Here is a 21,016-nt window from a genome sequence, read left to right as displayed (position 1 = left end):
AAACAAGCAAGCAAAATGTTATTGCTATAGAAAAAGAAGAGGATCTTCATCTAGATGTTAAACTGCGGGAAGGATTTGCATCAACTCAGACTGGGTCTGGGTTATCGAATGGACAATATTGAGAATGGGACCACTTTGGGTGTACAACGTAAATAATTAGTACTGCGACGTTCTTACCTTTCACTAGGTGGCGGTAATGCAACATTTAAAGATGCCAACTGCCATAAACGCGCTTAGAAGAAGAGGAAGAAGAGGAAGGAACAGTGCTAGCAAGCTACGTAGAGAGTGCGCCAAGGACCGCACTGGCTCGCTTGGTGAGTTATTTGTTTTTATCGAACCCCCTCATAATTACGAGACTGACGATTGTGAATGAAAAACTATTCTCTTTGTCGCGTATGAGTTGACAAGTGAACACCATCTACTAACTAGCCTGCGTTAGCCGACGTCAGCTGAATTAGCTGTCCCTGATTTGGCGACCAGCTTAGCTAGTTAACTGCTAGCTCGCCGGCCAAACAGCAGTATGTAAACTATGACGTGTCTCTAGCTGCCTGTCACAAGTAGATTGTAAGGCATGCAACACCGGCAGTACTTTCACTTGTTATATTTTGGTTAGCTGGGGAAGCTCGTTAGTTGGCTAGCTAACATATTTAACTGTGTTTGATACTCTCATTCCTCTGATGTCAAGCTCGATTCCTCACTGGCGTTACTTTCATTTGTCATTAACGTTACTCTTATTCCTTGCTCATGTTACTCTCAAACCTCACTGATGTAACTTGATCATTCCTCAACTCTTGTTACTTTCATTCCTCAACGATGTTACTCTTGTTCCTTGCTGATTTTTCTCATTCATTGCCCAAGTTACTCTTATTCCTCAGGGATCTGTTTGGCTCGCCTACTAGTTAGATAGCTGGTTCAGCAAACATTCAACCATCAGGAGCATTTGAGTAAGGCCACTAAACCTTACTGCTCACATACCCTAACTACTTAATTTTAACACATTTTTGATGTTTGAATTAATATCTTTGTTTTTCATCCCACACAGCATTAAGCATTTCCAGTCATGGATCAAGACAACAACTCTGAGGTGTGTATGTTTGTTCTTGTGTGCATAAGAAAGGAAGAGGAAGATGTTTTTGACTTATATTTTCACAGATGTCCTGTTCACAGCAGGGACGTGGGGGCACACTGGGCAGCTTGTATATTCACTTAGACAACATAGCTGTGTACTAACCTGAAAATATGATTTGCAATGGTAGATTGCTTGCTCTTATACAAACTTATGTTTGTTTTTTCCATATTAAAAATTTAAGTGAAACTTCAGAAACTAGAGCAATTTATACACATCAGATGAGTTCTTTCTAACTAGTCTAAGTTTCATAGATGTGTTCAGACTCAAATAAGCTCTTAAATACAAACTGTTGCGTTAATGTTGTCTACTAAATGATTTGCTGCTCTTCCGATCAAAGAAATATTTTTTGTCTTAACATTCTGTTTTACCTTCACAGGATGACTCAGTCGGTCAATCAGAGGATCCTTCAGAAGAGGAAATGCTTAGCCTCCCTCCAGGGCTTTGTAAGTACCCAATATGTCAGTGTTTTTGTATAGTGTAGACATAAAACCTTTTTGGTGTCTATGTATTTGATTAAAAATTTTATTCCTATTTAAGTTGATAGAGCCATTTGCTTTTATCATTGTTTAATATGTAATGGACCCATACCCTGTTTTGGTTTGCCAAATGCTCGTAAATTTCACTGAGGTGACTAACCATATTTGGTAGTAGTTTCTATTATAAAAGCCACTTTGTATGATGAATTAGTCAGTAAACATTCCTGCCATGATGGCTAGCGACAAACACTTGTGAGCTAAGACCTTCTTTACCTTGTAGTGATGCCAGCTGGAGCCTGTATCCATATCTCAAGCTCACTCAGATTATAACCACCAATATTTCAAGAGTGTAGATTTTCTTGATGCAAATTGTATGTAAGAATTGTATCTTCTGGTTGATATTTTCCCTCATTGGTAGTTTTTGACTAATGGTACTCTCCTTTGTTTTACTACTCTTTCTCTTATGTTTACCTCTAAATAATACTCATCTCTGTCATCTCTTTGCAGCGGATGCTGAGGCAGTTGAGCTGCTATGGCAGGTGCGAGCTCAACGGCGTCAATCATCTCCCGATCTCCCTGAGACAGTGTCTCAGCTCACTGCTCCTGATGGTAGCCTGTTGTACCTGGTGGGCACTGCCCATTTCAGCGACAGTAGCAAGAAGGATGTGGCCATGGTTAGTCAACGACAACCTACCGTAGTTCCACCATAGGGCAACATAAAGAATTCAATTTTGGCTCTGTACATCATGATATAACATGATTAAAATTGATAGGATATGGTACTAAACATTTCGTCAGTATAACATGCAGGATATAAGTTTGAAGTTCCATACCTCGCTTCCATTTCTCATAATGTGGAAATGTTAGTGTTAACTTTGTTGTATGGCACAGGAATTACTTTCAGTATGAATGGCATAAAAATGTATAACTTTTTTTTTTTGCTCCAGTGAAGTTAACTTAAAACATGTGCATAATCTATACATGCATTAATAAATTGATTCAGCACTTATATGAACTGTTGATTCAACACTTAGATTGAACTGTAGACTGTTTAGTAAGGTATGTATACTGTGATGCCACAGTGCTTTAAAACGAAAAAACTGAGCATTCAGGTAAAAGTTCATATCACTCCCTTTTGTTTTTTAAATCTGTAGTGTACCCAAACACAGCCATAATGGTACTTAACCATGAGCTTCAAACAGATGTAGTTTTTTGATTGGGGTCATCCATGGATGGAATACGTCTTGAAACGGTGGCAGAATGATTCACACTTGCAGGCCTGAAGTTTTATGTTTAAACACAAAGAACCAAATCTTCCCTTCTGTAAATAATGGTGTTGTCAGGAAGTGATATCACCATTTGCAAAATTAGTTCTGAATGGGGGAAATAAGTCAAAACAAAACCACAGTGTATTGTTATATCTTTTTCTTATTTTTTTTTTAAAAATATTTCTCCTGACACAGTCCCATTGCATCTGGAAGTTATAGTGTTTCCTGCCTGATTTTACTCCATCCATGTTGGCATTACTTTTTTTCTTTTTAAATACAGAATCTTGTCTGCTCTGTCAAGGCTTATTTTCTCCTCATTTCCTTTTCACTTGGCATGTCTCTCTTGCTCACCCCCTTTTGTCTCAACCCAGACGATCCGCGCGGTGCAGCCAGATGTAGTGGTGGTAGAGCTGTGCCAGTACAGGGTGTCAATGTTGAAGATGGATGAAAATACGCTACTGAGAGAAGCCAAAGACATCAACTTGGAAAAGGTCCAGCAGGCCATCAAACAGGTCAGCCTTTCACTAGAGGATGTGAAGGAGTAAAGGCGGGTAGAGTGAGAGAGCAGAATGTAGAGGGGGACAAAAGAAGAGATGCTGAATGAGAATGAAAAGGTGAGGGGGGGAAAGAAGAAATTGTGAAAGAAGGTGAGGAGCATTGTCTGAATAAAGCTGTAATGGTCTTGTTTTGGAGTGAGTCCACCTCCAGTGGCCCCTATCTTGTGATTATGAGTATGTGCAGAAATCACTGTCATGAGAGGGAAAACTAAAATTGATATACAAGAAGAATTAAGTGTTTAAGACCCTTTCTGATTTTATTCATGTGTTGCCGGTTTTTTCAAGGGTTATCCTAACAATATTTATGGATATATTTTGGAAATTTTACATTTTGCAGTAAATTTCAATTCTGAAATTCACTGTATTAGCTCTGGGAACATAACTATTGAATTACAGTCTGAACAAGATTCCAATCTTTTCCATGTTTGACAGAACGGAGTGATGTCTGGCCTGATGCAGATTCTACTGCTGAAAGTTTCAGCTCACATCACAGAGCAGTTGGGCATGGCTCCTGGAGGAGAGTTCAGGGAGGCCTTCAAAGAGGTCACATGGACACACATAGATCCACATAAATACCTAAATTACTGTAAACCATACACAGCCCTTGTATGCATTTGGGTTATTCAAACTGGAAAACTTTCTATCCTTTTTCTCTTTTCTGTACAGGCTGGAAAGGTGCCCTTCTGTAAATTCCACTTAGGAGACAGACCCATCCCTGTAACATTCAAGAGAGCCATCGCTGCCCTCAGTCTGTGGCAAAAGGCCCGTCTGGCTTGGGGTCTTTGCTTCCTGTCAGACCCTATTAGGTATCAGTTAAACTCATTCACTGAATTCAGTTCCTCACGTTGACATGAGAGATTGTTTTCACCGTTGTTGGTTATCAACATTAATTTCTCCTTCTGAAATTTTGTGAAGGGTAGATATTGCAGCTGAAAGTCAATAAAATGTAAGCAGGGCTGGTATCATTCTGTTGCAACTCTTGAGTGCTCATGCAACAAAAGACTACAGCTAGTCCCCGGGTTACGAACCAGTTCCGTTTTTGAGTTTATGTCGAATTTGTATGTAAGGCAGAACAGTTACGTACAGTTCACATCTAATATCAATTAGTCAAATGTTTGTCTTAGTATATAGCATATATTTGACCTAAAACATAAATATAATAATGCAGTAATAATAATAAATCTAACCAAGTACAGTATTTATAATTGAGAGAGAAAATGTGTGTATAGGTATAAAAACTTTCTTGGGGCATTCGGGTAGTGTGGCGGTCTATTCTGTTGCCTACCAACACAGGGATCGTCGGTTCGAATCCCCATGTTACCTCCGGCTTGGTCAGGCATCCCTACAGACACAATTGGCCGTGTCTGCGATCGGGACGCTGGATGTGGGTATGTGTCCTGGTCGCTGCACTAGTGCCTCCTCTGGTCAGTCGGGGTGCCTCTTTGTGGGGGGGGGACTGGAGGGAATAGCGTGATCCTCCCTCACGCTACGTCCCCCTGGTGAAACTCCTCAATGTCAGGTGAAAAGAAGCGGCTGGCGACTCCACATGTATTGGAGGAGACATGATAGTCTTGCAGCCCTCCCCGGATTGGCAGAGGGGGTGGAGCAGTGACCGGGATGGCTCAGAAGAGTGGGGTAGTTTGGCCGGGGTACAATTGGGGAGAAAAGCGGGGAGGAAAGAAAAAGAGGAACATTTCTTACATTTCAAAATCCCAACCTGCCACTGTCGCTGGGGCAGGTTGCAACCGCCGGGGGCCGGCCGTTTGACGCCAAAAACGAGAGCCTGCTCGGGGCTCGCTTCACTGGGTAAGTGAAAAAACAATGAGCGGCGATCACCTCTCTCTGAACGCTTAATTATTTCCACTTTCGTTTCAATCATGATCGTTTTCCTTTTCTTCGATGCATCACCATCATGTGCGTCAGATTTACGCTTGAAGCCATGATTACGAGGGTAAACACAACAAAATTTTAAGTGAAAACGCACAATGTTTTCACAATCTGACTTAAAACGGTGACAACGGCGTGGCGTTGTTCTCCCTCAGGCTGACGAAGCGCCTAAAATTAGTTATGAGTGTCGCGCAAAGTAGTCAGTCTGTTCATTAGTACGAACCATTGTGTGTAACTCGATTTTTTTTTTAAATTATAAGCTTTACAGAGGTCGGTTCATAAGTACGGGCATTCGTAACCCCGGGGACTACCTGTAAATAGGTTTCGAAACCCAGCCTCTGCTATGTATCAAAATGTCTTGGTGTTCTGATAGTCGGGGTTTAAAGACGAGTTTGGACAGAAATGTGGATTATCGTGCAGTTGCAAGGTTTAGGGAAGAGTGTCATCAATTGATAAAAGTGTTTATTTGAAAACATTTGAGTTAATTTGGAATATTAAACAGTCACAAATGAATGAACCTAGCAAACATTTATATAAAATGCAAACATTCTTGAAACCCCGTTTTGCTCTTTGTTCTTTGCGCTTCAGTAAAGAAGATGTAGAGAAGTGCAAACAGAAAGACCTGTTGGAGCAGACCATGTCAGAGATGATTGGCGAGTTCCCTGCGCTCCACCAGACTATAGTTGCCGAAAGAGACATCTACCTCACGCACACGCTCCGCCAGGCTACACGCTGTGTGGAGGCCCCCTTTAACGCCCAGAGTGCGTATGACAATTGTTTCTTTAGCTCCCAATTCTTATCCGCCCTGTTTGGCGCAATGTGTCTTATGAATTTTACCCCTTTAGTGAGAACATGTCTTTCCCTCCACCTCAAAAATAGTTGACGATAATCACCTTTAGTGTGCACAAGATGAATGAGGTCAAAATTTGTGTCATATCAAAGATTTTCCACATCTTTTCTCTTAATCCGCCCAAATAAAACATGTCGGCGCCTGTTTCTATACTACGTGCTGAAAGAAATTATTGTATGGCTGTAGCAGTAAAAAAAAGCTGTCTTTCTCCAAAAGAGTTTTTGGTTTAATCCCAGATTTCATCTTCTGTTGTAGAAGTGCCTGCTGTGGTGGTGGGAGTGGTGGGGATGGGTCATGTCCCTGGCATAGAAAGAAACTGGGACAAGCAGCTTAACATTCATGAGATCATGAGGTATGTGTTTGTGTAATTTGCTTGAAATTTCAGTGTAAAAAATAGACATAATCTGACAGTACAATTTCACAGCTGGTTCTCTCTCTCTCTTCCCCAGCGTCGCACCCCCCTCACGTTTCAGCTGGGTGCTGTGTGCATTCATAAAGGGTGCTATGATGGGAATGCTGGGTTATGCCTGCTACCGTGCCGGAGGGGGTGTAGGTAGAGCCTTGCTGTCTTTACCTGCTGTTCAGTCACTACTAGAAAATCTCCGGCCACCCCCTGCTTGACCCTTGCCCTCCTCCATAACCCCCACACCTGTGACACAACCCTTGAAATAAGAAATCGATGCATCTTTCACCAATGGCCTTAATAATGACGGTGGGAGAGGCTGGAGAGGAGGGTTCAGCAACCCAGGCTATAAACTAAGAAGGACTCGAGAAGATTCTGAAGGACTGAACTTTCTCCCACAATGTATTGATGTCCCTGTCGACACAACAGGGCCGTACTGCCAAAGAAACCGTGACAGTACTACACTTATTCTGTTTTGTCCTTGTGTGCTTTGCCTGCATTTTGTCAGGTATATGAATGCCAATATTTCTTTTGCCTACATGTTATTATTCATCAGACATTCCTTTTATTTACTTCAACAGATTTTTTATGGTAACTTTTGACCTTGAGGGAGGAACACGTTTTACTTGACGTGTCAGTCACCCATTTTAATATGACAGATATTTAAGTTTTTTTTTTTTGAGGGGCGCATTTTAATGATAATGTTCCTTCCACGTGGTGGTCAGGATTTTTTTTCTTTTCTTAGTGGCCCTTTTAAATTCTAGCACTTATAATAAGAGACTGAGAGGATTGGGAGAGACTTCAACCAAATGCTGATAAAAGCAAGGTATATTTTAATACTTTAATTGTTGAAAACAAATTTTAAATGATGTAATCCCAGAATATACATTTTCAGATCCCTGGAAATGCTTCTGATCTTCATTTGGCCATTTGCTGCTGAGTGTGACCATTTGGTGAAGAACTTATCACTGGAGCCTCATACCTTTTCAATCTATTCAAAATATAGTTCATAATGTAAAAAAACTGACCACAAATTGCAAGAAATTTTTTTTTAAACTTTTTTTTTTAAATGTCAACTTCTCATAAATGGCTCTTTTTCCATATTGACAAGAGTAGCATTAAGTTGTATTAATTGGTTTCCCAAATGCACGGTCCAGCCCACAACAGCAGACAAGTGCCTCATAATACAGTTGTAAGGGCTGATGATGAGTTTTGTGGGAAAAACCCAGAAAAGGCAAAAATGTGTGCAATATGCAATTTACACATACTGTTACCAAATGGTTAATGCAAGTTCATGAGATTCAAACTATTGATATTTTGGCTGAATTGCCATAGTGTAGGCCTGTTTCAATTAATGCTATCTGTATTTTTACCTTTGTGTGTGTGTGTGTGTGTGTGTGTGTGTGTGTGTGTGTGTGTGTACGTCCCCTTCTCTATTTATTTATTTGAAATGGCACCATAGCTCCTTCATTTTTAAACCATTTATACATTCAGTGTAATGTAACATGGGATTTGCTTCAGCGTGCCTCAGGATCAGTAATGCATCAGTGAGCATTTATATATTTGATTGTACCTCCACTGAGGCACTTTCAACGGTTCATACTGGACATGATAGATATGCACCTTGACAAGAAAGCCATTTATAAAAAAAAAAAAACACATGGGGACATCTGATGTTCAGAGTAGCTTCATGCTTCTATAATATGCACATCCTAGCACTTCCTGTCTCTTTTTGTGACGTTAAACAGGAAAGGGGGATAATTGGAATCGTGCAAGATAGAACTGGTTGGTTTCACTCAAAATAGAGCTGGAGTCTGAAATGTTCTCAGTGCAACACCTAATGAAAGATGTTGTAGCTGTGGAACTGACGTATGATTTGGGAGGTAAAAGCCTTACACTACTATCTATGAATGTTACTGCCTTTGACGGGTTGCCTCCATTGCAGAGACTTGTTATCTAAACATCACCTTTCACCTATGTCCCTTTCGTCTGATACCTGTGGTAACTTATCTCGACACCAGAAAGAGTGTGCACACTCGATTATGCTCCCATAAACATTTAATGGTATACCACCAAGTGACGTTTCGAGCGTTTAAGCTCTTCTTCTGATACCTGCTTAAAACCCAAATAATCAGAAGGCTCAGGAGGCCCCGCTTTCATGATCGCTATTCATCCTGAAAATCAAATGTGTAAGACCTGATTTCATCATATTCCTGGGGCTTTGTGTATTCATTGGAAGGTTTTCCCATGATGTATTTTGATGGTTACATCAACACAGGTGTATAAATACCGTGTTAACTTCCAGGCTTAGCTCTCAATCCTGAGCTGAAGCAGTTGTGTTTATGTGGTATAACTACACTTTTAAGAAGGTTGTTATGGGAAATGTTAATCCCTGACTTGTGAAATAGACCAGTATGTTGATGGGGAACCTGAGTGAAACCAGCATTGCAATTTTAGAATGGAGTTGTGTAAAAACACTGTGCTGAAGATAACCACGCATGTACACCCCCCCCCCCCCTTGATTATATCCTTATCTTTCTTGAGTGAGGAAATGATCATCATCCCTCCTGGTTATTCAGAGGCATGTGCCTGTTTTCTACTGTTACATCAGCTAATTTCCAATGGTAATCTCTGTGACTGGGTGTTGTCAAGATAAGTGTCTGAAGGGTAACTTTAACAATCAGATTTTTCAATTTTCTCTCACAGTATTTCCATTAACATACCAAATGTTGAAGTCTAAATCCTTTACTTGGCCGTATAAGTTTTTAAATATAAACACTACACAACACTGCTGGGGTTTTTTGTTTTTGTCTTTGGGTTTTTGTTTTGCTGTTTGTTTTTTCCACCCAGGTCACTAGTCTCAAACCTCAGGTCTACATGCATTCACTTTTTAGCAGGGCATGAGTCCAATAAAACTTAAGAGATATTTAGCTGTATATTGGGTTCATATAATACAATACTGATCAATTGTTATGTTTATAATAGGGAACTGTTATGAAAAATAAAATACAGCCCCAAAGACCCCCGACAGGAAACCTCCATACTTTTCATACCCAAATAAAGGATTCTGGGTCTTACCCTGTTTGTTAGTCCAAATTTTTTTTTTTAAAAAGAGAAAAAAAGCTATATAGGGGCTTTAAAATAACTGCCTTTAACTATGCCCGGCTCCATGTTTGGAGATTGGTCTGAAATGCATATCTAGGACGGATGAGGTGGATCTTGAGCGGTTTTGAAGCTGCATTAAGAAATCACAAACAATTGTGATCATAAATTGCAGCTTATTTGCCCCCAGAGAATCTACCGGCTTGGGGGGGGGGTTACGATGGAACCTCTTCAAGAAAAGTAGGACAAATCAACAGCTCATCTAACGTATTAGGTAATATTGTAGTGGTTATAGGGCTACAATATGATATTACGTATCAAGAACATTTGAACAATTAAATGTGGTTAATTTTATAAAAATGACGACCAGAGTGGAAGCGTAGGACTGATAAAAAGACATAAGGAAAAAATAGCCCAGTGACTTGACATCTACACTAAGATTGTCGGCAAAATTATTCTTAAAAATCATTTACATGTCAAAATATAATAACCTCGTCGTAATATGTCAGTCCTGCTTATATTACTCGATATACTGTAAAAGCAGAATGAATTTCACCATAAAAGCGGGGAAAAACGATCCGGACTGTAGCAACCCGAGAGCCCCCCAAAAGACGAGGACACCGTCTAGGTCTACAGTTCCACTCTAAGCAACGTTTCCAGTCGGACGAATAATAATGTAACGCTATCCCATTCCCCAAACATCCGCTGCATGTTGTAAGCGTTACGAAAGCATGACTTGGCATCCGTAACTGCGCCATCAACTAAATAACCTCACACATGGCTGGATGTGAATGGCTAGGTTAGGACTTCGTCTGGCACGGTCGTTCATACTTCAGCCCGGTTTTGTCGCGATCAGATTACTGTCGGCTGTCGGCATGGAAGACATGGGTCTGGCAATGAGCCGTTCGCCACTCGAGCGGCTCGACTTCGACAACGTCGTCCTCAAGAAACTGCCCCTGGACGCGGCGGAGGAGCCCGGCGTGCGGACGGTGAAGGGGGCATGTTTCTCCAGGGTCAAGCCGCAACCGCTGAGCAAGCCCAGGTTCGTGGCGGTGTCGAACGAAGCCCTGGCGTTGCTCGGGCTCAGCGGGGATGAGGTGCTGGACGACGTCCTGGGTCCGGAGTATCTCAGCGGGTCGAAGGTGATGCCGGGATCCGAGCCGGCTGCGCATTGCTACTGCGGGCACCAGTTCGGTCAGTTCGCCGGGCAGCTGGGCGACGGGGCAGCCTGCTACCTGGGGGAGGTGAGGGCTCCGGCCGACCAAAGTCCCGAGCTGCTGCGCGAAAACCCGAGTCGCAGATGGGAGATTCAAGTGAAGGGAGCTGGGCTGACTCCTTATTCCAGGTGCCCTTTTTCATCCTTAAAAACAAAACAATCCCTCAACCCTATATTCCCTCAGCCGTGTGGTCCCTCAGCTATTTCCTCAGGAGATCTCACGACCCCTTTTAGTTCCTATCTTCCTTCAGTGGACTTTCCTCATTTTTTAGGCCTCTGCTCCCTCGGCACGATGGTCCCTAATTGAACAATAGATTGCACGTTTAGGTAGAGCTGGACAATATATTGATACAATGTCGATATCGTGATGTGAGACCTAATATTGTCTGGGATTGTCATAATATCGTAATAAAACGTAAATGTTGTAATTCCCTGGTCGTTAAAGGCTGCATTTCAGCAACGTGATACAAATTTCTGAGCTTATTAGACTGTTTTTTTTTTTTTTTTTTTTTTGCTGAGTGAAATTAACAATGAATGTCTCTACTTGCTTGGTCATCATGACTGACGACCATTTCTCATCATTTCCTTGTGTGTAATCATCTTATGAAAGCACCAATACTCAGTCCCAACATATTGTTGCATTATATCAGTATTGAGGTATTCTCTTAAACATTTTACATTTGATTTTTGACAATATTGCCCAGCCCTGCTTTTAGCCCCTGCATCCCATGGGCCCTATGTTCCCTCAGCCTTGTGGTCTTTTAATAAAATTTCACACATTTTAGGCCCTGCGTTCCTTCAGCCCTTATGTTCCCTCAGTGGCTTTTCCTTCGGGTTTGGGGACTGTACCCTCCACTCTATGTGCCCTCTACTCTATGTGCCCTCTGTCTTCCCCGTGCTAATTGGTAAACGGACGTCTTGTTCCCTTTCCTGTCTTCTTCATTGTTGATGACGTGCTTGTGTGTACAAGGCAAATGGGAAATGTCTGTATTGTTGTCTGTATATGTAACAGAAATTATTTGCCCATGACTAATATTTCAGACAACCAAATAAATAACGACAAAAACAGACGACAAATTAAAAAGGCACAAGAATTAAAAAAAAAGTTTAAAAAATTGACAGTGGAGCATGGTTAAAAAGAGAAGTTATGCTTATTTTAGTTTATTTAGGGTGCTTGTGGCTGAGACAACGAAGGACTTTGTGTGTGTGTGTGTGGGGGGGGGTTTCTTGGCCCAGAGGGACTTTATAAAGGCGGCCTGAGGGGAGTAACTGAAAGATGACATATGGCTGTGTGAGGATGAGTCTGGTCTGACAGGAAGAGTAGCGTCCTAAATTATACATTTTTAAGCACGAGTACGATCTTCTTGGGAAAAAAAATCCGTGTATAGACTCGTACAAAAATAATCCCTCTCAATCATCACGTATGACCCACTACACGTGTGTGGCGGTGTCTGTATCAGCAGAGACCCTGTCCTCCTCTGCTGGGCTTTTCTGGGCGTTAACTTTTTGGGCAGCGGGACTCTAAAAACGTGGTGACAGACAGGTGACAGATCGTGATCGTAAGCACGCATTCAAGAGGAAGCTATGACAATGGCGGACACAGCGCCAAAATGATGCAAATATAGTGAGGCGAAACGCCAGGCGGACAGAAGTTGTCGCGTTTGGGGTTGTCTTCCACCCGCTGGCGAGCGCTGAAGGAGGGGATGGGGATGGAGAGCGATGCGGAGTTGACCTGTACACTGGGATGTGTTCTGGCAACTGCGATCAGGGGGCGTGTCCTTCTGGTGACGTTGCGCCGGGGAGGCGGGGCCAACTTTTTTCTTTTTTTCTGCGTTAACCTCAACCGACAAATCCCACTCGTTCTACCCTTAAAGTTGAAATCCGTGATTCACCCAGCTGGTCCTCCCCTCCAGCAGCGAGCTCTACAAGCAAGATGTAGCAGCCATTGTCCACTTATGTGCCGTCAGCTAAGGCAGTAAACAGTTGCCACCCTTGTAAAAATGGCATCCTCAGACCAAAGCTAACACAGTCGAATGTATTACAAACTACATCAAACCCTATGGGAACACTATTTTGCTGTAGTGCTGATTGCAGAGTTGGTAGATTAGCTGTCAAACCGAAGCATCACCAAGTTCATCATCACATTTCATCCTTTTTCCTGTTTTAGTAGGAACGTGTTTGCCGTTGCACCACTGTTCGTCCGACCGGGTCAAAAATTTCAACAGCGGCATATGAAGAGAGTCTCCAACCATAGTAAAGATACCAGTTAGTATTATATATAACCTGATTCCGTGGTCCAGATGGATAAAATATCCATTTAATAATAAAGAAAACGATTCAGATTTCAGCTTTAAACATTGTCATGGCTAATGTAAGCATATTTGAATGTTATAAACCATACTCTGTTGTGCACTAACCCCTATCCACAGACAAGCTGATGGCCGTAAGGTCCTACGTTCCAGTATCAGGGAGTTTCTGTGCAGCGAGGCAATGTTTGGTCTGGGAGTGCCCACCACGAGAGCTGGCTCAGTAGTGACCTCTGACAGCAGGGTTATAAGAGACGTGTACTACAGCGGGAACCCCCGCCATGAGAGATGCTCGGTGGTCCTTCGCATTGCTCCCACTTTCCTGAGGTTGGTGAACATGCACTGATTGCTCTTTATCCCTCCATGGTGTAATGTCAGCTTTGTATCCACCGTCAAAGCTGCTCTTGTTCGGATGTTTGAGCCCAGAGAACAAACTGCAAATATTCTGATGTGCAATGGCTGTTTTCCTTATTCGCCTTGTCTTAAATCAATTGCCCTGTACCTGCCCACCGAGTAATTGTATTGTGTGTGTGTGTGTGTGTGTGTGTGTGTGTGTGTGTGTGTGTGTGTGCGTGCATGTTGCTAATGTTGTTTACTGGAAGAGCAGGTTTGGATCCTTTGAGATATTTAAGCCGGCTGATGAGAACACAGGAAGACAGGGTCCCAGCTATGGACGTGATGAGATTAGAGGCCAGATGATGGATTATGTCATTGAGATGTTCTACCCTGAGATCCAGCAGAATCACCCCGACAGGGTGGAGAGAAACGTGGCTTTCTTCAGAGAAGTAAGGGCTCTGATAACTTAAACGGACAACACCCACAAAATTTTGCGAAGTTTTCCAGCAATTGATTGATTACAGACACTCTGTTTGAAGCTGGACGACAAATATTTAACAAGGTCATGAGTCACGCCTCAGTTTAATCATTGGCCAAATGTTTTGGGCTTTCATTCAAATAAGCATGTATATGTGACAGGCATGGGTGCAAGTCCATGAATACTGAGGTGGTATCCAGTGCTTTACCTGTGCCCCCCGTCCATAGAGTTAGTGGTTGTGTCAAGAAGGGCATCCAGTGTAAAATTTTGCCAAATCAGTATGCGGATTGATAAGATCATACCAGATCGGTTGAGGCCCGGGTTAACAGGGGCCGCCATTGGTGCTGTGTCCTCACATGGTACCGATGGAAACTATTGCCCCTTTTCTACTACATGGTACCAGCTCGACTCGACTCGCAGAGTGTCGTTATTACCATAACAGTACCCCCTCAGTGTAGCTGGTCTGCATTGATTGTGGTACCCGCTCCAGTTTTTTTGGAACCTCGACAAAGGTGGTACCAGAAAAGTGGTAATGCCGGTACTTTTCAGTAATGGAAAACGAAAAAGTCGAGTTGAGTTGAGCCAGTACCATGTAGTGGAAAAGGGGCATATAAAATCTGCTGGAGCAACCCCTGAAAAACAGGGAGCAAGATGAAAGAAGAAGAAATACCCTTGTCCTACTCAGTGTTTGAACCATTTGTTTGGAGCCAAGAACACTCGGATCCTCTTATCTCTTTAATCTGCTGTAGAAGGTTCTCCTGCCATCTCACTTGGCCCTGACCTGACAATTTGATCAAAATAGGAAACCAACGGTACATTACAGGACATCTCGTTTTTGGGTGGAGGATGAGAAAGAAACAAGAAATAGAGAGCTCCTCTATGTGACACTCAGTGTTGTTGTTTTTTCCTTTCACATTTAGGTTTAACAGACACACAAACCCCCAATCTTCTCTAATGCGACATTCCTGTTGTCTTTTTCTGAATAGGTTGTGTTGCGTACTGCTCGACTTGTGGCCCAGTGGCAGTGTGTGGGATTTTGCCACGGAGTGCTGAACACGGATAACATGAGCATCCTGGGACTCACACTGGACTATGGACCATTCGGTTTTATGGACAGGTTAGAGAACATCATCTTACAACATTTATGGCCACACAAACCGATTAGTCAGAAAGAGTCTCTGGCTGTCATGACGGTTGTCCAGACAGAGGTGCAAAAAAGATTGCATGTTAGCTGCAGTTGTTACTCATTTTACCATTGTTTAATGTCATCACAGACACCAGAGGAGTAGGTTAATATGACACCTGAATTTCTATAGTCAATTATCTGCAGAGCTATGTGTCAACCGCATTATAGTCGTGCCTTACCTGTCTGAGCAGTCAGACTGGCACCTGGTTGTTTTGTGGTCCCCGATTTAGAACCGAGTTAAGGTAATTGCCTTAACTTGTTTCTAAATTACTCACCTGATTTTTCTAAGCGTCTTTTCTTATCTATCGTAGGTTTGATCCAGATTTCATTTGCAATGCCTCAGACAACTCTGGCCGTTACTCCTACCAGGCCCAGCCAGCTATATGCAGGTGGAACCTGGTAAAGCTAGCAGAGGCGCTAGCCCCAGAGCTGCCGCCGGACCGGGCCGAGGCTGTTATGGATGAATACCTGGACCTATATAACGGTTTCTACCTTGATACAATGAGGCGTAAGCTCGGTTTGCTGAAGAAGGAAGAGCCCGAGGACGAGATGTTGATCACTGAGCTGCTGCAGACCATGCACGACACAGGTTAAATGGGTTGGGCAGGATTACGATTTACATAACCTGCCTAGAGGATACTGGCACTGTCTGTTGATGTGAGCAGACGGTATCTCGATGACACAATATATTCTGTATATACTGTAATATAAAACACCTATTTGAAAATACAGCCGAAATATAACAATTTTTTCATGAAAAAAAAATTAGTATGGGTGGGCAGATTGATCAGAAGAAACGAGGATTTAGTATGAATATTGTGTTTTTCTCTGAACACGATTGACACCCAGCTATTTTAGGTCAATATCCGTAATCGGAAACCTCGGGTTTTATTAAGTCTTGATGATGATGATGAAACTGCATGTCCACTGTTTTGATTACCAAAACATCAGCGAGAGCCAAATACGGAAGGACATTTTATTATGTCAGCTTAGGGGGAAAATGTTCATGAGATTTTTTTTACATTTTTATTTATTTTATTTTATTTTTTGTTGCTGCCTTGCTGCGTTGGAGTGAATAAGGACCAGACATTGCACTCGTAGAATAAATAAATGTGTGTCAAATTAGCTTTCCGGATAAGCAACAGAATGATGAAACCGAATAAAAATATCAGTGATCATGCAAATAAAGACAGGCAGAAGAAGTTAAATGGAAACAGACTATATATTGGTGGAACAGAATAAAAGCCATCTGTTTCACTCCTTGCCCTGTGATGGCCTGGTGATCTGTCCAGGGTGTCTCCCTGCCTGCCGCCCAATGACTGCTGGGATAGGCTCCAGCATCCCCGCAACCCTAACAGCAGGATAAGCGGTTTGGATAATGGATGGATGTTTCACTCTCATTCAAGCAACGTAGTGGGGCACTTTTGCACAGCCACGTTACATGCAACATATGTGATAACTGAGGCCCATAACAACACACTGACCATCGTCTCACAGCAGCAGCAATTCATATTCAGACAACGTCTAGGGTTTTTTGTGCGTTTTCCCCCATTTCTGATCATGTTTAGTGGGACTTGTCTTATGGCTATGAATCTGATTCCTATTCTATCACATTAGAGCCCCAGCCTAATATTTAGACATTTCACAAACTTAAGAGCAGGGCTAAGAAGTTTCTCTTATTTTGTTTCTGTCTCACCCACATTCTACATGTTCCCATGCAGGTGCTGACTTCACCAACACCTTCCGCAGCCTGAGTCAAATCCCCTGCCCCGCCGAGGGAGATGGTAAGGGAGAGGAGGGCTTAGTCAAACAAGCCACAGACTTGCTGCTGGAGCAGTGCGCCTCCCTCGAGGAGCTCAAGGCTGCCAACAGGCCCACTATGGATCCGCGGTGAGGGAGTCTGAGACAGTCGAGTAGCACCCATACTGTTCATAGCCCATGACTCACTTCAGCGTCATTCAGAACTCAGTGTGCATTTCTCTTAGATACTTTTGTAGGAAGTGTAGGTCACTTTTATTAGGTTGATAACAACAGGCAGAATCAATGGGAGAGACACAGCACACAGCTTATTGATTCTTTTCTGCTCATCTCCGCCCTTCTCATTACCATTGTCATACAATGGCCGGTCATCACTAAAACTTAATGGCATTATTTTCTTTCATTTTCATTTGTGCTGTGGTTGCTGTCATGCAGATGAACCATATTTAAATTACATATGAATTTAATCATACTAGATTGAACAAAGTTATTGTAAATATATTTCATTATCAGCGTTCCGGACTGAGTTTTTTCAGTGCTACCAGTTAGTCACACCAGCACATGATTCGGCTGCACCCTTTATTTATTTATTTGGTACAGCATGGTATTAATTAATGACCTTGCATACTGATGAATAGTCATCTTAATTTGCATATCCTAGTTTTGCATTGATGTAAAGGTTGACGGTGACGTGTGACTTGATACTTGCAAAGTATTTTAATCTTAATAGTAAGTTTGAATTTGATATTAATATTTGAATTTTGTGAGCAGGAATTCCTCTTTTGCTATGTTAGGCAGTGTTTAACTTGATGTCCATTTTGTCGTCCTCCATTGAGTGATTACGCTCATCTAACTGCGGAAAAGGTTGTCGGGAGGGGCTCAGTGTTTCGGGTCATGCATTGTTCCCTGCGGGTTTTGTGTTCCTTACTGTCGTTGGGCAGCTTCTAAGTTTCAAGCTTAATCTGTGTTGACCCGATAACAACTTTAGAGTTGCCTGCAATAGACGGGCCACATTGCCTACAAAACACACACAGCACAGCTTTCCCCTCGTACCACCATCACCAGTACTGTGTTAGCCATTGTGGCTGAAAGTAGTACTTTTTCCTCTTTACTGGTTCAGTCGCCCCTGCCTGCACTTTCATCATCAGTGGCATCTGAGTCGAAAACCTCTTGTTGTCTCCCCCTCCCCACCAGCTTCCTCCTCTCTTCTCATTTTGCTTTTTGAAATAATCAGCTATAGACTGCTTCATTTTTGGAACATGGTAACCGCTAAATGGATTGTTGCCAGATTTTGCAGATTTTCCAGTGTAATTCACAACCAAGTGAAATTTTAACCCGCACACTCTCAACAGTCTTGGAGCCCGGTTATGATTTCTTTTCCTCCCCTTTTCCTCGGCAGTGAGCTGGCGATGCTGCTATCCATGGCTCAGAGCAATCCATCTCTGTTCCAGATGATCTCTGACAGGAGGACAATTGCCAGGCAGCTGGAGAAACTCAGCAAACTGAAAGAGCTGATGGAGAGCAGCAAAGAGGAGCTGAGGTCCAAACAAGCTGAGGACTGGACACGCTGGATAACCAGCTACAGGTAGAGAATGAGGATTAAGTGAGAGAGTGTGCTAAGAAAGTGATTATGGAGGACGGACGGTAATGAAGTCTGACCTGGAGTAGATGAGGGCCCTGGAAGGAGAGAGAAAGGGGAGGACAAGCAGTTGATATTTCGAAAGCAGAAAGAGAAACTGTGCAATAGAAAAACAGAAATGTGAGCTTGGAAGGGTTAAAGGATAGGGGGGGCGCAGCTGGGTGGAGCTGCAACTGATGAAGAGAGAGATGGAGGGATTAGGAAATGGGGTGTTTACTCTAGCTTTGTTCCATCGCTGTGGCTTGTGAGCTGCCTGACTGAGTACTTTTTGCTATCACTGCACCAGGAAGCGTCTGGCAAGAGAGCTGGAGGGGCAGAGTAACAACCAGGAAGTGCAGGAGGAGAGGGTGAGAGTGATGGACAGCACCAACCCGTGTGTGGTGCTCAGGAACTACATTGCCCAGAATGCTATTGAGGCTGCTGAGAACGGAGACTTCTCTGAGGTCAGGTTCTGGTCCATCATGTCTTCTCACTTTCATCTGACCAATAAACTGGAAACTTGAAAACAGTGGCGAAAACTTAAGAAAATAAGACCAAGGTTGTTAAAAAAAATCCTTGAAATGAATGTTATGTATTTTATGATCATTGTGCATTTGTGCAGAAAATGTTCTGAATCATACTGCTTAGCTTAGCACCTGAGCTGGAAAAGTAAAATGGAAAAGTAAAAAAAAAATCATGTTGCAAATGACACAATTACTTTTCATGAATTGCCAGAAACATTTCTGCAGTAAGCCACGTGTTAAATATCTAATTTAGCAATCCTGCCCCAGGAACTGGCAGATGATAGCATCCTGTTTGCTGTCGATAACTTGGAATCAGCTTCCGTGTCTTGGTTCAACATGATCCCTTTTCACTTTCTCCTGCTGTATATTTCCCTTTCACAGTTAATTTTTTTCACCTAGTCTTGTTTTTTTATCCCTCTGTGCGTGATAGGTCCAGCGGGTCCTGAAGCTTCTAGAAAAGCCTTTCTCTCACCAGGCTGGTCTGGAGCACTCTGCATGGGTGGGCAGAGGTGGTACAACAGAGCAAATGGAGCGAGATGAGGGAGGCGAGGAGCAGCAAGACATGGCGTCGACATCAGCCGCCAGAACTCCCATTCTTTACGCTAGCAAGCCCCCTGCTTGGGCCAATAAAATCTGTGTCACCTGATCCTCATAACGCCTTCCTGGACATTAAGCTAGCCTACCTAAATCAATAGAGAAAGTTTGTCAATCCCTCCCTCACATCTCTGTCTTTCACTGTTATCATGTCACCCCCCCACCCGCCACCCCATTCATGATACAACTCTCTCTATTGGTTTTGCAGGCAGTGTCATGGAAGGCAAAATGAGATGTGGCACTCCTAGTCTCCTAGTCTACACAGTGGTTCAGCAGAGGGGGAATTGGTCGAGGACCTGTAGCAAAATGAGAAGGAGGGAATCAAAGATGTGACATTGTCATGTCCGATGTGGATCTTTTTACCATTTGTCAAAGTCTTCAACCAGGCCTCAGACTATTCCCGCTTCTGCTTTGTGTTTAGCTGGGCATTGATGATGACTCCAAACATCCAGTCCTACAGTGACCTGTTTGAGTCGGATTAAATATGGAGTATCACCTCAACAAATACCAAATGACTGTGTGTGTGAGTGTGTGCGCATGTTGTGTATGAGAACGGAAAAGAATTATTTTACTTGAATGACTAAGCCGCAAAGGGTAAATACGCACAGTATACTCAAGTTATTCCAGTTTACCATATCCATAGCAGCACTGTTTTTTTTTCTTTTTAAAAACAAAATCAACATTTAATCCATAGATTTACTGTCTGTTAGGCTGTAACGGCTGCTTATATGGTCGGTACACCACTGCTATCACATCCTGGTTACCACACCCCTCAAAACCTTTGTCAATTGTGGTTTCCCCTTATATAACAAGGCTACCACCATGACACGAGATTGCAGCTTTTATAGTTATATTTTTGTTTAACAAATGTGAACTATATTATTTAGAGATACCTTAACCTTTACACATAAATAAAGTGGTGAGTAAAGTTGTTTACGTTGTGGTCTTTCCCCCCCTCACACGTCTTTACGCATACCTCCCGTGGCTCTCCTTGTAGGGACAGGGCTACTCATCTCTGTGTGAGTTGCATAACCTCCCTTGCGAGGGACAAACCTTCATTCACATGATGTTGGTTCAGTCAATAGTGGAGCCCGCTGGGCCTGGGAGGAAGACGTGATACTCCGGTTAGTGGAAACGTTTGTACTGTTTGCCGAGAGTTCACCGGGTCTCCACATTTGATTGTTTTTAAGCTCCAGAAAACACTGCGTTTTTATTTCCTCTCCTAGCTGCAGAGCCTCTGCGTGTGGAATGTCTTGGGGGCTTGCCGGGACACGTGTCCCGGCAAGCCCTGAGCACGGCCTCCACACATACCTGAGAGAACCTGGGCG

The 21,016-nt window shown here is 42.8% G+C and overlaps 2 protein-coding genes across 4 annotated transcripts; both read left to right on the top strand.

Moving 5' to 3' along the window:
* The first annotated feature begins 255 nt into the window (after positions 1–255).
* Positions 256–7,916, top strand: trabd (TraB domain containing). Of its 2 annotated transcripts, none has more exons than XM_056282154.1 (10): positions 256–314; positions 1,043–1,084; positions 1,506–1,572; positions 2,113–2,279; positions 3,245–3,385; positions 3,863–3,973; positions 4,097–4,236; positions 5,906–6,078; positions 6,423–6,519; positions 6,617–7,916. In XM_056282154.1, exons 2-10 carry the CDS (start codon positions 1,061–1,063, stop codon positions 6,786–6,788), a joined length of 1,092 nt encoding a protein of 363 aa, XP_056138129.1. In that variant the 5' UTR covers positions 256–314; positions 1,043–1,060; the 3' UTR covers positions 6,789–7,916. The 2 variants fall into 2 exon arrangements, with proteins under 2 accessions (XP_056138129.1, XP_056138128.1); XM_056282153.1 differs by lacking the exon at positions 256–314 and adding an exon at positions 875–944.
* A 2,466-nt stretch (positions 7,917–10,382) lies between these two features.
* selenoo1 (selenoprotein O1) lies at positions 10,383–20,614 on the top strand. Of its 2 annotated transcripts, none has more exons than XM_056281556.1 (9): positions 10,383–11,017; positions 13,318–13,521; positions 13,802–13,979; positions 14,995–15,125; positions 15,506–15,783; positions 16,916–17,084; positions 18,352–18,537; positions 18,878–19,034; positions 19,525–20,614. In XM_056281556.1, exons 1-9 carry the CDS (start codon positions 10,464–10,466, stop codon positions 19,747–19,749), a joined length of 2,082 nt encoding a protein of 693 aa, XP_056137531.1. In that variant the 5' UTR covers positions 10,383–10,463; the 3' UTR covers positions 19,750–20,614. The 2 variants fall into 2 exon arrangements, with proteins under 2 accessions (XP_056137531.1, XP_056137532.1); XM_056281557.1 differs by having other exon boundaries at positions 19,525–19,740.
* Positions 20,615–21,016: the final 402 nt, after the last annotated feature.

Source organism: Lampris incognitus, chromosome 6 (assembly GCF_029633865.1).
Source record: "Lampris incognitus isolate fLamInc1 chromosome 6, fLamInc1.hap2, whole genome shotgun sequence".
NCBI lineage: Eukaryota > Metazoa > Chordata > Actinopteri > Lampriformes > Lampridae > Lampris > Lampris incognitus.
Note: the sequence above shows the minus strand (reverse complement) of the source record. Positions and strands in the feature narration are given on the sequence as shown.